The sequence below is a fragment of the Chelonoidis abingdonii genome, chromosome 11, assembly GCF_003597395.2.
Source record: "Chelonoidis abingdonii isolate Lonesome George chromosome 11, CheloAbing_2.0, whole genome shotgun sequence".
Classification (NCBI taxonomy): Eukaryota; Metazoa; Chordata; order Testudines; family Testudinidae; genus Chelonoidis; species Chelonoidis abingdonii.
This window is the reverse complement of record NC_133779.1, coordinates 58,903,525-58,918,158: the sequence shown is the minus strand read 5'-3', so window position 1 is coordinate 58,918,158 and position 14,634 is coordinate 58,903,525. Positions and strand designations below refer to the sequence as shown.

General features: G+C 56.7%; 1 protein-coding gene across 1 annotated transcript; it reads right to left on the bottom strand.

The window, feature by feature from the left end:
* Positions 1-6,493, bottom strand: TYROBP (transmembrane immune signaling adaptor TYROBP). The gene is made up of 5 exons (XM_032795337.2): positions 6,339-6,493; positions 3,441-3,461; positions 2,642-2,779; positions 1,700-1,746; positions 1-1,191 (listed from the first exon to the last, which is right to left on the bottom strand). The coding sequence occupies exons 1-5, from the start codon at positions 6,397-6,399 to the stop codon at positions 1,129-1,131; spliced, it is 330 nt and encodes a 109-aa protein (XP_032651228.1). The 5' UTR covers positions 6,400-6,493; the 3' UTR covers positions 1-1,128.
* Positions 6,494-14,634: the final 8,141 nt, after the last annotated feature.

Below are 14,634 nucleotides of genomic sequence, written 5' to 3'. Positions count from 1 at the left end.
TCTCACAAATCAGCATTAAACTTGAAATTGTACAAGCACTTCAACACAACGAAACAACAAATTTGAGACATTCCTGGCCGAAAAGACTTTCTAACGTGGAAATTGCCCAATAGCTTAACCAGAAAAAACGGCAACCAGCTTAACCAGTCAAAAAACCTTTAACACTGACTACGGTAGGGCCAGTGATAGCAACAGGAATGGAATAGAGAAAAAACTGTGATCATTCACGAGCTAAAAAATTCATTTAAATAGAAACAGGTCAAAGAATTTCAAAAAAGCAACTTTGGAAATTTCCAGCCAAAAAACTTTGTTAACATCAGTCCAAGAACTTTAACGGAAAAAAAGCAAGTCAGGAAATTTCCAAGCAAAAAAACCGTTGCTAACGTTGAAATTGTACCAATAACGTCAGTGAAGGAAAAACGACTAAGAAAATTCCCTGGGGAAAGACGTCAAAGCTGAAATTGTACCAATAACATTGAGGAGAAAAACCAGCAAGGAAGGAAATTCCCAGTCCAAAAACTTCGTTAAGATTCAAAACCCATGACCAGGGTTGAACTGGAGACTAAATGAGTCCAGCAGAGAGGAAGTGCATCTCTGAAGAACCTTCCTTGGCGCCCGTGGGAGCTTGCGGACGCGGCCCTGCCCCTGCCCCGGCCCTGCCCCAACTCTGCCCCTTCCCTGCCCCTATTGGACCCCTCCCCAAATTCTCGCCCTGGTTCCGCCTCTTCCCCGAGCGTGGCGCATTCCTCCTCCTCCCTCCTAGCACTTGTTGGGCGAAACAGCTGTTGTGCAGCACAAGCACTGGGAGGGAGGGGGGAGAAGAAGGATGTGGCAACGTGCTCAGGGGAGGAGGCGGAGGTGAGCTGGGGTAGGGAGGTGGGTTGGGGAGCTGCCGGTGGGTGAAGAGCATCCACCAATTTTTCCCTGTCGGTGCTCCAGCCCCGGAGCACCCACGGAGTCAGCACCTATGCGAGGTGGGATCAACACTGCAGATTTAGGGGGGCTGCATGTTTGCATGGAACGGTGCTCAGAGTGGGTGGCACGGAGATCAACAACGAAGGCTGCATGGATTTGACACCCTGGCACCAGCTGCTTGGGTGCAGAGCGGCATGGGATGGAGACAGGGCATTAATAATTGGCTCCCGACTTCTTCAGGTCACTGTAAATATCCAATCTCTGACCCTGGAGCTCCTACAAGAGGAGAAATGGAGAGTGTCAGAGTTTCCTGAGGCCAGTACTCCTAGGTTCTACCCCAGCGTGGGGAGGGCAGTGGGGTCTAGTGGTTGGGGGGGGGCTGGGAGCTGGGATTCCTGGGCTCTACCCCAGCGTGGGGAGGGCAGTGGGGTCTAGTGGTTGGGGGGAGCTGGGAGCCAGGACTCCTGGGTTCTATCCCTAGCTCTGCCACCAATTCAAATCATATGCTGATCTGTGCCTTTGTTTCCCAATCATATCAAACAGGGCTAACGCTATTTTCCCTGCCCCCTCCCTGTGCAGGGTCTGGGAGGGTAAGTGATGGTGCCAAGGATCATTCGTAGCAGTCGAAAGCCGAGATCCCCTCCAGCTAGTGGCTGTAACGGAGGGCAAATCCCCAGGCACTCTGGTCAGTGCGGGGCCCTGACACGTGGCTGAGACAAGCCTGGTCGTGATACATTGTGGGGTCGAGGGGTGGGGGCCAGTGGAAACAGCAGGTCATGCTCACCTGGTACGGCGACTCCGTCTCAGGGGCGGGGGGCTTCTTGACCTCCCCTGGGGGGTAAGAAATGAACGTCGGTCTGTGTGTGCAGGGGGTGAGCAGGGACAGACGGACACAGAAAGAGCAGGTCACATCCTGCCAGCAGGTGGTAGCAGACACTCCCTCCCATGCAGTCCCACTCAACCCTTCTCGCTGGGAGCCCCCCCTTTTCCTGGGTGTCCCTGGCCCCCTCCCCAACCCCATCCCCTGGCTGCCCCCGATCCTTCCCCCGCCCCATCCCCGGTGACGCCCAACCCCATACCCAGTGCACCCCCAAATTCTTCTCCAACCCCATCCCCTGGCTGCCTCCTGTTCCTTCCCCTGCCCCATCCCCGGGTGACGCCCAACCCCATACCCTGTGCACCCCCCAAATTCCTCCCCTGCCCCATCCCCTGCGTGCCCCCTGTTCCCTGTATGACTCCCAACCCCATACCCTGTGCACCCCCAAATTCATCCCCACCCCATCCCCTGGGTGCCCCCGGTTCCCTGTATGACTCCCAACCCCATCCCCTGTGCATCCCTCAAATTCCTCCACCGCCCCATCCCCTGGTAGCCCCCGATCCTTCCCCATCCCCTGGGTGACCCCCATTCCTGTATGACTCCCAACCCCATACGCTATGCAACCCCCAAATTCCTCCACTGCCCCATCCCTGGGTGCCCCCCGTTTCCTGTATGACCCCCAAACCCATACCCTGTGCACCCCCAAATTCCTCCCCCGCCCCATCCCCTGGGTGCCCCCATTCCCTACATGACCCCCAACCGCATCCCCTGGGTGCCCCCCATTCCTTGTATGACCCCTAATCCCATACCCTGTGCACCCCCAACTCTTCCCCTGCTCCACCTCCTGGCTGCCCCTCAATTCCTCCCCAACCCCACCCCTCGGCCCCAGCACGCTCCCCAGTGCCGTACCCTGTGCGCTCCCCCGATGGCGGTGGATCTTGCCAGCCAGGCAGTAGACAGCCATAGCGATGAGCAGCGTCAGCAGCAGGTCCCCCACGACCAGCCCCGCGATCAGCCCCCCGCTCAGCTGGGGGCAGCCAGTGCAATCTGGGCAGGGGGGAGAGAAAGAAATGGGCATCAAGCCATGGATCTGTAGGGTACGGGGTGGGGGAGGGGCAGGATGTGGGGGAGGAGGGTAAGGAGGTTGGGGGGGCAGGGAGAGAAGGAGAGGGGGTTTGGGAGCAGTGGGCCACAAGGGGAGGGATGGAGGTTGTGTGGGACTGCGGTGGGGTTGGGGGCAGAGAGAGAAGGCAAAGGGGGCATGAAATGGAGGGTAGCCAGCTGGGGCAGGAGGAAAAAGGCGAGCGGGTGTGGGGAGCAGGGGGCTGAGACCAGAGCAGTGGGGCACAGAAGGGCTGTGGGGGCAGGGAGGGGGTGGAGGAGTAGAGATGCAGGGGGGCAGGGAGGGGAGAGAGGCAAGTTGGGGGGCAGGGAAGGAATAGGGTGTGGGGCAGGGTGGGGAAGTAGAGGCCGGGGGGGAGCAGGGAGTGGAGAGTAAAGATGCAGGGGGCAGGGAAGTGAGCTGGGGGGCAGGGACAGAATGGGGTGTGGGGCAGGGGCATTGGAGCAATTTGCGCAGTGGGAGTGTGTGGGGCAGCTGAGAGCCACTGAACCAAACTGGAAACCCTGGAAACCCCCTCCAGTCAGGGGGCACGGCCAGACCCCAGCACCCCGAGTTCCAGCCCCTAAGTGTGGGGCGGCTCCTCACCTCTCTGTGCGTTAACAGAACCTGCAAGACAAAGAAAAGGATCCTCAGTCTAATGGTTAGAGCGGGGGAAGGAGGGGGTTGGGAGCTAGGACTCCTGCTTTCTCTCCCCAGCTCTGGAAGGGCAGTGCAGGTAGTGGTTAGACCAGGGAGGTCTGGGGGCCAGGACTTCTGCATTCTCTCCCCAGCTCTAGGAGGGAAGTGGGAGCTAGTGGTTAGACCAGGGGGCAGGGGTAAAAGTAATTTACAGGACTTTGGTACTGCATGAATCCTGAGGGGGCGCGGCCTCATCCAGAAGGGGCGTGGCCTCTCAAGATTTAAAGGCGCTGGGACACCTGCTGTGTCTGGGAGACTCAGGGCCTTTAAATCAACCAGGGACTCCCAGCTGCAGAGGTGGCTGGGAGCCGTTCAGGGGAAAATTAAAGGGCCCGGGACGCCGGGCGGCGGGAACCCCGAGCGTTGTGGGGCTGGGGCAGGGATTTAAAGGGCCCAGAGCTCCTGCCGCTGAGGGGAGCCCCAAGCCCTTCAAATCCTGACGCCAGAGCCCAGCCACCGGATTCAAAGGGCCCAGTGGCCGGGATTCAAAAGGCTCGGGGCTGCCCACAGCTGCGGGGAGCTCTGCGACCTTTAAATCCCGGCGCCAGCCCAGCCACCGGAGCCGCGGCTGCGGCCGAGATTTAAAGGGCTCTGGGCTGCCTTTCAATCCCCGCCGTGGGAGCCGGTGCAGTCCAGCACAGCGTACTGGCTTTTGCTGGTACGCCATACCGGACCGGACCGGCTTACTTCACCTCTGCCAGGGGCATCGGGGGGCCAGAACTCCTGTGTTCTCTCCCCAGCTCTGAGAGAGAAGTGGGGGCTAACGGTTAGAGCGGGGGGGGGGGGCGGGCAGGAGCCAGGACTCCTGGGTTCTCATCCCAGATCTGCCCCAGACTGCTGTGTAAATTGGATTATTAGCATGAGGAGGCGGGCAGGGGAGGGAATCGCTCTTATGGGCCATGGGACTGCTGGGCTGAGCCGAGCGGTCGAGCTCTGCGAGGTCCGTTTCCAGGTGCCTACGGCTCCCTGGCTCGCTTGTCGCTCCCCGGCGCACCTTGATCCAATACCAATGTTTCCCTCCCCAGCCCTCTGTGCTAACATCCGCCTGGGACGGACGCGGCTCCAGCTTCACTGTGAGACCTGGGGCAAAGTCACTTCCGCAGGGTCTATCTGCGAGACTGTCCTGATCTCAGCTCCCCCGGGTCGATCCGGAGTCACCCCTGACTGCAGCGGGGGCAGGCCTGGGGTCTGATCTCAGCTCCCCTGGGTCGATCCGGAGTCACCCCTGGCTGCAGCGGGGGCAGAGCTGGGGTGTGATCTCAGCTCCCCCTGGTCGATCCGGAGTCACCCCTGGCTGCAGCGGGGGCAGAGCTGGGGTGTGATCTCAGCTCCCCCGGGTCGATCCAGAGTCATCCCTGACTGCAGGAGGGGCAGGGCTGGGGTCTGATCTCAGCTCCCCTGGGTCTATCCGGAGTCACCCCTGACTGCAGCAGGGGCAGGGCTGGGATCTGATCTCAGCTCCCCGGGGTCAATCCAGAGTCACCCCTGACTGCAGCGGGGGCAGGGTTGGGGTCTGATCTCAGCTCCCCGGGGTCAATCCGGAGTCACCCCTGACTATAGCGGGGGTAGGGCTGGGGTCTGATCTCAGCTCCCCCGGGGCGATCCGGAGTCACCCCTGACTGCAGCGGGGGCAGGGTTCGGTTCTGATCTCAGCTCCCATGTGCTATCTGTGCAATGACACCCCCACCCCCACCCCGGCAAGTGTTTCCGATCCGTTTGCCTGGCCCTAGCTGCTGCAGGCCCCACCGGTGGTCAGTTTCACAGCTCTTGTTTCTCTGCTTGAGGCCTGACCCTGCTCTGTGTTTGTACTGGGGAACAGCAGGATCCTGCCCCCCATCTCCCTCTTAGGCTGTGTCTAACACCCTGAGGTCACCATGCCACTGGGGCACTGTACCAATGATCCCCATGTACAATAGACCCCTGGGGCTGGCATCAGGATTCCTGGGTTCTCTCCCTGGCTCTGGGAAGGCAGTGGGGTCTAGTGGTTAGAGCAGAGAGGGCTTGGTGCCTGGACCCCTGGATTCCATTGCATTAATATGACCAGGGTGTGACAGGGCTGAGGCAGCCGGAAGCTCGAGTCTTGTGGCTGAGTATTTTTAAGCATGTTACGGCTGGAGATTGAAGGAGGAAGGATACAGAGAAGTGTGGGGGGAGGGGAGACCCATAAGTAGGAGCCTGAGCCCCACAGGGCACTCAGACATCTTGTCCCCCCCTCCCACTTCCACTGCTAGCTCCCTCTGTGCCATCCCATTAACATCACTCAGCCAAGGGAAACTGAGGCACAGAGAAGGGTAAGAGACTTGATCAAGGCCCGGCATGGGTGGAACCCAGGAGCCATGGCTCCCTTTCCCAACCCGCACACTCCTGTTCCTAGCTGGCTCCCAGCCTCCCCTGCTTTAACCACTAGATCCCACTCTCCTCCCAGAGCTGGGGAGAGAACCCAGGCGTCCTGGCCTTGCCCGTCCCCTTCGTGTTGTTCTTTGCTGAGTCTCTCCTTGGAAAGGGGAAGCAGCAGGGGGTGCAGAAGGGGAGGCCCTGGGGGGAGGGGGGTTGGGAAGCCCACAGCAGAGGGGTGGGCAGGGTGGAGGACGAGACAGGACCCTGCTGGGACCACCATTCCTGCCCCCACCGCCCCCCAGCCTCGGAGGGGTCCCCAGCATCTCATGGGCATCGCTCCTCTGGAGTGCTGGGGGGCTGTTGATTGGTGGGGGAGTCTAGGGGGGGCTGTAGGGAGGGGATAGATCTGGGGGAGCTGCAATGCAGGGGAGGTTTGGGGGAGCTGTGGCGGGGGGGAGTCAGACTCACCCAACAGTGCCCAGGCCAAGCCCAGTAGGGCATGGAGGGGTGGAAGGCCCGGAGGTCCCATGGTGCTGGGGTGCGGAGGTGTCTGTCGGGCGCTGGGGTCCCTGCGGGAGGGGCCGGGTGCTAGGGACGGAGCCAAGAGACAGCACGGACAGGAAACCCTCGAAAAGAGGAAGGGATGCGGCCGGGGGGGGGGGCGGGAGACCGAGAGACCGCAGTGCACAGCCCGCCCCTACCATAGCATTAACTACTGCCTCCCCACTGTGCCTGGCACTGCACCTCCCCCACCTCACTGCAATCCTCTGCACCCCCACCCACTGCAACCCACTGTACAGAGCACTGCACCCCATGCCTCCCTGTACTCCACTGCGCTAGGCACTGTATGACCACACTCACTGCACCACTCACTGCACCCCCAGACTGTGCCTGGCACAGCACCTCCCCCACCTCACTGTAATCCACGGTACTCAGCACTGCATCCTATACCTCCCTGTACTCCACTGCTCTAGGCACTGCATCACACATCACTGCACCCCCATGCCAAATTGCACAGGGCACTGCACCCCTGCACCCCACTGCACTCCATGTCTCACTGCCCCCCCCCATGCTGAGCACTGAATCACCACACTACACTGTTCACTGCACCTCCATGCATAACTGTGCTGGCCACTACACCCCATGCCTCCCTGTACTCCACTGTGCTAGGCACTGCATCACACATCACTGCACCCCCATGCCTAATTGCACAGGGCACTGCACCCTCACACCCCACTGCAAGGCACTGCACCGCTACACTCCACTATAACCCATAATCCACACCCTACTACACTGCACCAGACACTGCATCTCTCATCCCCAGGGAACCTCACTCCCTTGCCCCTGCACAGTGCTCCACTGCATCCCCCCACTGAACCCCACTCCCACACTGCACCTCACTGCATCCTCACACTTCACTGCCCCCCAGACACCCCATTCTGCCAAGCATTGTCCCCACACACCCACTGCACCTTGCATTACTGTACACCCCTCCCCCCTGCTGCCCCAGAGGAGGCGGAGCCTAGTCCAAGCCCCTCCCCATTTGGGAACTGAGCCTGGTCACCGGAAACCTGCAGCCACTTCCACGCCCACACCCCTCCCCCGCCCGTGGCACGGGGGGTGGGAAGGAGGAGAAAGGGTGCTAAAGCGTGTGTGAGGTTGCACACAGCCACCAGTACACGTGCAAAATACCTGTCGGTGCATGCGAAAAGCAACGCACCCATGCTACATGAACACAGAGTCCAGCACAAAAGCACCACACGTACGGGAGAGAAACAAATGCCCACAGATGCACATACACACAATGTGTTTGAGCTAATACACACATAACGGTAGGCAAAAATACACACCCCTTATGCACAAGGCACACACACCAGATGCCCACACCCCTCCTGCACAAAATGCACACCCCCAATGGATGCAAACACACATCATCGGTGCACACACCTTCAGGCACAAATGCATGCACCTGCCAACACAACAGATGCACATGATGAGTGTGGTTCTGGCCTAATTCTGCTTAGCACCCCAGTTCAGCTTAGCAATAACACAGCATACGCCTCATGCTGTGGCCAGCTTGTTATATTCACAACAGCATAAGCATCTGACTAACCAACTATTGTCAAAATATGAAATTGCTCTCCTAATGACTCATGGGGTAACGCTCCAACGATGTGCCACTTCTTTGTTGCCCCAGGAGGGAAATAGTGGACACGTGCATGATTGTTTGCAGGTTTTGGACTTAATTTCCACCCCTCGCCCTGACCTTACTGATGTTCCCCTCCAAGACCCTGAAATGGAGTTGTTTTTGGATGGATCTGCCTTTATCCGTGAGGGAATTAGACACTGTGGATATGCAGTTACTGATAGTGAGACTGTATTAATAGGGGAAGCTCTTTCTCCCGGGGTTAGTGCTCAAGCAGCAGAGTTGAAAGCCCTGACTGCAGCCTGCCTCTATGCTAAAGGGAAAAGGGTCAATATTTATACAGATTCAAAATACGCTTTTGGGGTGTGTCATGCCACGGGTGCAATCTGGAAGGAACGAGGTTTCATTATCTCGTCTGGAGCTCAGATTGCCCACGGAAAAGAAATTGCTGAACTGCTTCAGGCCATTCAGGCTCCAACGGAGATTGCGGTGATCCACTGCAAAGCTCATACCAGGCAGACTGATCCAGTCGCAATGGGAAATCGCTTGGCTGACAGGGCAGCCAAGGCAGCAGCCTTCCAAGGGGCCCAATTAAACCTAATCTCTCCCTTAGCTCAATGGCAATTACAAGCTTCAGATACTGAAAAGGCAACATGGGAAAAGTGGGGTGCACAACCTAATTCAGTGGGAATCTGGGAATGTGATGATTGTCCTAGCCTACCTAGAAGCTATCAGCGTGAGGTGCTACAAAAGGTTCACAGTAACACCCATCTAGGAGCGAATAAAATGGTTCAAATCGTTCTTAGGCAGTTTGTATTCCCTGGATTAAGTGAAATGGCCAGAAGAGTAGTGGAAAGTTGTATTCTTTGTCAGCAATGTAATCCTTAAGGAACACGCCAACAGGTGCCACCTGGTAGGTGCAGATGGGCTCACAGGCCCATGCAGCACATTCAAATTGATTTGACTGATTTACCTTCTTCAGAAGGAAAGAAACATCTGTTAGTGATCGTGGATCAACTTTCAGGATGGGTAGAGGCCTTTCCCACTGCCCAAGCCACAGCCAAAGCAGCTTGCAAGGTGCTTCTTAATGAAATCATGCCAAGATTTGGCCCTCCTGAAAAGATTGATTCTGACCAGGGAACGCATTTTACAGCAAAAATTTGCAAGGAACTTACTGAGACGGTTGGAACAAAATGGGTTTTTCATGCCCCCGGCACCCTCAGAGCTCAGGCCAGGTGGAGCGTATGAATGGAACTCTAAAGCCCACCCTAAGCTGTGTAAGGAACTCAAGATGAAATGGACTAGAGTCCTTCCTTTGGTTTTGTATATTGTCCGGACTCCCCCGAATTCTAGGACTAAGCTAGCACCTTTGAGATACTTTTTGGACATGTACCACCTTCCTTTACTTCTTTGGTGTCAATGCCTAGTGACGCTGATCTGACTTGTGAAACAGAAGCTTATGTAAAAGCTTTGCAGCAGCATTTACCTGCATTACAACAATACTCAGCACAGTCTCAGTCTTTACCATTGTGGGAAGCTGTTCATTCTATTTCACCAGGTGACCTGGTGTGGATCAAAGCTCACCGAGAGACTCCACTTCAACCCCAGTGGCAAGGACAGTTCGAGATGATCCTGGTGAGCTCTACTGCTGTTCAGGTCAAGGAACTTCCCACTTGGATTCATCATACCAGAGTCAAACGGAGCCTTGCTAGGGAGCCTGACCTGGTAAAGGGTTCCCCAGAAGCAGACGGCATCGGACTTCGAGGGAGCCACGTACGTTCACCCCACTGTGAACAGGGTGAGCCAGAAGCAGACAACCTCCCTGCCAAGGACACATGGACTGCTACCCCTTTGGGCAACCTGAGGCTAAAACTCAAGAAGAAGCATACTGGTGCCCATTCTCCAAGGAATGGCAGCGAATAGTCGCCTGGGGAGTTGGTGGACTCATTTGTGTGTTGTTTGTTGTTTTTCTTTTGTGGTGGTGGGATTAACTAGGGGATATGAACATAATGCCTTTATTCGCTTTGCTTATGAAATGAAAGCCCGTATGCCAGCACTGAGTAACATTTCGTGTTGGGTATGCTACCTTATCATGTTATCTAAGTTGTGTTCCTCGAGTCCCCTTGGTGGGTCCTCTAGGAACAAAGGGGGGAATTGATGAGTGTGGTTCTGGCCTAGTTCAGCTTAACACCCCAGTTCAGCTTAGCAAAACACAGCAAGGCCTACTGGTTAATTTACTGGCTGGGGTAGACAGGCCAGCACAGACATCTGTGTGACCTTGCTAGATAAGAGAATGCTTGTAGAGGCTGGGAAAGCAAAATGCTTACAGACACTTTTTAAAGTAACATGTATTCTTTTTTGTACTAAGCATGAAGTTATCAAGAAGCAACAGTTGTTCTTTATTTTGTATGCTGGGAACAAATGCCAGGAAGGTACAGTGATGACGCGACGTAAGTGATGATGCGAGAGAGTAGCTAATAAAAAGCAGTTTGAATTTGTGAAGGGGGGCTGGTTCTGTATGGAGTGAGATGGGCAGTTCTCTGTTGTATGACATGCTACAATAAAGAACTTGATAGTGGGATTCTTGCTGGTCGTTGCCTGTCTCTTTGCGGTCGGGCAACGAAGCCTGAGCTGGCTGGGATAAGAGAGATCCCTGACACACACAAATGCAAAGCAGTAAAAAAAGCACACACCTTTGTGCACAGATGCCTCTGCAAATACACACACACACACACTCACTCACAAAAATACACCCCCAGGGATGCACGCACACACCTTTTTCACAAAGGCACCAGGAAAACTGCATGTACACATCTCCCTCTGCAAATGCACAACACACAAATGAATGCACCTGCCCACACAAACACCTGTACAGCAATGCATGTGTGTGCATGCACACAAAGTCGTTCACAAATATTTGCCTCTGCAGCCTTATCTTACCAACACACGCCCACAGCCATGCAGCTGCAGCAACGCACTGGGACAGCGGGGTACTTTTCCAACGTATTTTATGGGAATGCGATGTGTGCCTCAGTTTCCCCTAAGTGGTGGATGGTTCCCCAGGTGGTGGGAAAAGGTTGTTTACTCTTTGCAGAAAGCCACGTGTGGTTGACACCTACCTGCCTGGACTCCACACCCATGGAGCCTCTGAGAAGAGGATGGCCATACCAACTGCCTGGACATTTGGCACCTAGCAGCTAATACCTGTGGAGAGAACCCGCAGCAGGAAGCCAGGAGGGTCTGACAAGTCGGGGAACAAAGGGCTGAGGAGGGGTCTGGTGGGGTTGTTACTTGTGGGGCTGTTACTTGTGAGGCTGCTGGAAGCGAGAAGCATCTGGACTGGAGTTAGAGCAGGGTCAGAGGACTCCAGACTGACCCAGATGGACCAGGCAGTAACTTTCTGTTCTTGGTGTGCCACAGGGGGGTGGAAGACTCCGAGGTTAGGTCCCAGGAGGCGGTGAAGCCAGGTGGTTGCTCCTAGTATGTGTGTGTGGGGGGAACTGACACGCTGAAGGGGGCCTCCCCAGGGCTGGCCCCCTGGATCTGTGACACGTGCACATGTGGATCCGTGCAAAAATACACCCCACCCCACCCCACGCACTGAGATGCCTGCTTAGCTCCAAACGCACATGGGCAAACACATGCCCACATGCTCCCGCAGCAACATGCAAGCAAAAATTCACGCATGGGCCGACAGCGACACACGCATGACAGATCCATGTGCATCCCACCTGCAAGACCTGCTCCTACCCGCTCCCACATTTCCTCTATTTTCATCCCAGAAATCTTCGATCCTGCAAATCCCGCAAAATAGACAGATTCCCCCACGCTGCTAAAAAAACCAGCACAAAACCAGTGGGTGAAGATATGATCTATACAAACAGAATTCAGACACAATTTTTATCACTGAAAGAATCAAATAAATCTTGCTTAAGCCATGTACAAACACATTTTAACTCCTGTCATACTAGACAAGAAATGTCTTTCTATCCCTCGCTTAACTTGAAGTATGAAAACTTTCATTTAAAACCAGACAGGCTGGCTTTACATTGCTGAGATTCTCTTTCTGCCAAATGGATGGGAGATTTCGTGTGTTCCTGAAAACCGCTACAGTCTGGGGTATTTGCCCACCAGCAACAAAGTACATTTCACCCAGCCCTACTATTATGGCAGTGGGTCCTACTGGAGAGGGGCTCATGAGATCCGGTCCCACCGCAGGGCTCTCCTGTGGATCTGTGACATGCATGCACACGGATTTGTGTAAAAATGCACCCCCTCCATGCACCGAACTGCACACTCAGCTCCAAATGCACAGGTGCAAAAGCACACCCATATGCTCCAGCTGCAACATGCAAGGAAAAATGCATGCACAGGCCCACAAAGACCAACAACAATGCATGCATGATTCCTCACTCACACACACATGCTGGCCCCAGTGCCACCTGCTCTACCCCCAGACCCCACTCCCCTCTTAGAGCTGGGGACAAAACCCAGGAGTCCTGGCTCCCAGCCCCTCTGCTCTAACCCACCAGATCCCCCTCCCTTTCCCAGGGATAGAACCCAGGAGTCCCGACGCACAAGCCCTAAAACCCCCAGCAGAGAACTCGAGAGTTGGAGGCAACAGGAGACAGCAGCGCCACCTGGTGGTTGGCAGCGATAGGGCCTATCGCAGAGCAAACCAGACCCTTGGGAGGGTTACCGAAGCGGGGCCATTCAAATCCCCTTTCCCCAGGGTAGCAGCTAAACTCCCCAGGGACCCCCCCCCTTGGCACGTGGCCCTCTCTGGATGGAGCACAGGCCCCACCCCGACAGGCGAGTGAAAGAATTGAAGAGACTCTCACCCCAGGCTGTGTTATGTTTAACAGGCATGGAGCCAGGTGACCCCACCCAACAGCCTGGCTGCTTGGCATCCTCTTGGGGTGAGGATGATGGGCCCCCTGTCATGGCTGAGAGGGAGGGCTCAAGCCCTGGGCTGGGAGCCAGGATTCCTGGGTTCTATGTGAGCTCAGTGGGGTCTAGTGGTCAGATCCAGGGGAGATGGATGGGAGCCAGGACTCCTGGGTTCTGTGTGATCCCTGGGAGGGCAGTGGGGGCTAGAGGGCAGAGCGAGGGGAGGTGGATGGGAGCCAGGACTCCTGGGCTTTATCCCTGGTTTGCCTACTGCCCCTTGCCCCAGGTGAACAGGCTACATGTGGAGGCCCTTGGCCAGCCTCACACCGCAGCTTTCTCTGGGCCCAGCTGGGGGATTCCTGGGCACCCCCAGCCAGGAAGGTGCACAGGGCCTGCAGCAACTCTGACAGCAACTGGAGGGCAGGGGAGGACACCAGGGGTCCAGGCAGGGCAGTCACACTCAAAGTCCCTGAAATGCTGCTGGGCTGGAAGACCAGGAACTTTCTCTGCCTGCTGAGTTAGCCGAGGATCAGGCCCAGCTTTACTAGAATTGGACCCCGTGACACCTCCTCTCCTCCCCCCCAGGACTGGGGCCCCTAGGACCTGGCCTAGCTCTGCCAAGTGAAGCTCAGGCTCTTGGCAGACTCAGGCAGCATTGCTCACACAGTTCTCCCCCCCTCTCCCAGCAGACTCAGGCAGTGTCTCTTGTACCCCAGGGCAGCTCCCCAGTTTTCACTTTTCTCCCCACTTGCAGGGGCTCGAAGCAGAACTGTATTTTCAACTGACGGCTGAAATTCTGGAGCCGCCCCAAGGCCAGGGTGATGGGCCCCAGGGCCCAGGTCTTCCTGCAGCCGGGGCAGGGTGGGAAATGTGTGTTTTTTTTACCTGCTCTTTTTCGCTCTCACTTCTTTCAGCTGGGAGAGGGGGAGGAAGCAGCTGCTGGAGATGCCCCCACCCAAACAGAGAATGAGCCCTGCTAGAGAATGTCAGTGTAGGGTTGTAGTGACACAGGGGGACCCGCAGCCTCTGGATAAACCCAGGCCTGAGTTCTCCTGCCCCCCTGCCCCAAGCTCCACCAGAGACCCTCAATCCCCACCCACAGCCCCTAGATAAACCAGCCCTGGGCTCCCCTCACTCCTGACCTGCAGCCCCCTGCTACACCAGCCCTGCCCCTCCCCACCCAGCTCTGCTGGTGCCCCTCAATCCCCTCCCCCCACCTATGGCTGCATGACCAGGAGCCCCAGGGCCTGGGTACAGCATGGGGGGCTGTGGGGGAGGGGAAGGGGGTCCAGATTTTCACCGCAACTCGCCCCATTAGCCCAGGGGAGAGTGGATCTCCAGCAGCTCTCATTGCTGCAGGGGGCCCAGACCCACAGACCCCCTGCAGTAGGAGGGAGCTGGGGCCCTGCTTTCTGGGGAGCCCCTGGGGGCAGAGAAGAGGGACACAGGTGCCGGCAGCCCCAGGGCAATCGGAGCTAGGGACGTGGCATGACCAATGCCTCCCTTTCCCCATGGGCCCAGCACGGCCGGTGGCCCAGCCCTGCTCATGGCCGCCAGGTGGCCCGGCCCTGCCCATGGCCAATGCCCCCCTCCCCCACCCAAGAACAAACAAGGCTGGGGGAGGGGAAACACAGCTGCAGTAAAATAAATTGCACTTTAATAAGAAAGAGTCTGTGCACAGGGGAGGGCAGCCCCCTCTATGGGCAGGACAGCAACCCCCCCCCCCCC

Bases quoted from the DNA above. Each gene is read 5' to 3' on its own strand.
- TYROBP (XM_032795337.2), bottom strand. From the start codon at position 6,399: ATGGGACCTCCGGGCCTTCCACCCCTCCATGCCCTACTGGGCTTGGCC. The intron at 2,780-3,440 runs GTGAGGAGCCGC...CCCCCTGCCCAG, and splicing joins TTCTGTTAACGCACAGAGAG to ATTGCACTGGCTGCCCCCAG. The intron at 1,192-1,699 runs GTGAGCATGACC...CTCCTCTTGTAG, and splicing joins AGACGGAGTCGCCGTACCAG to GAGCTCCAGGGTCAGAGATT.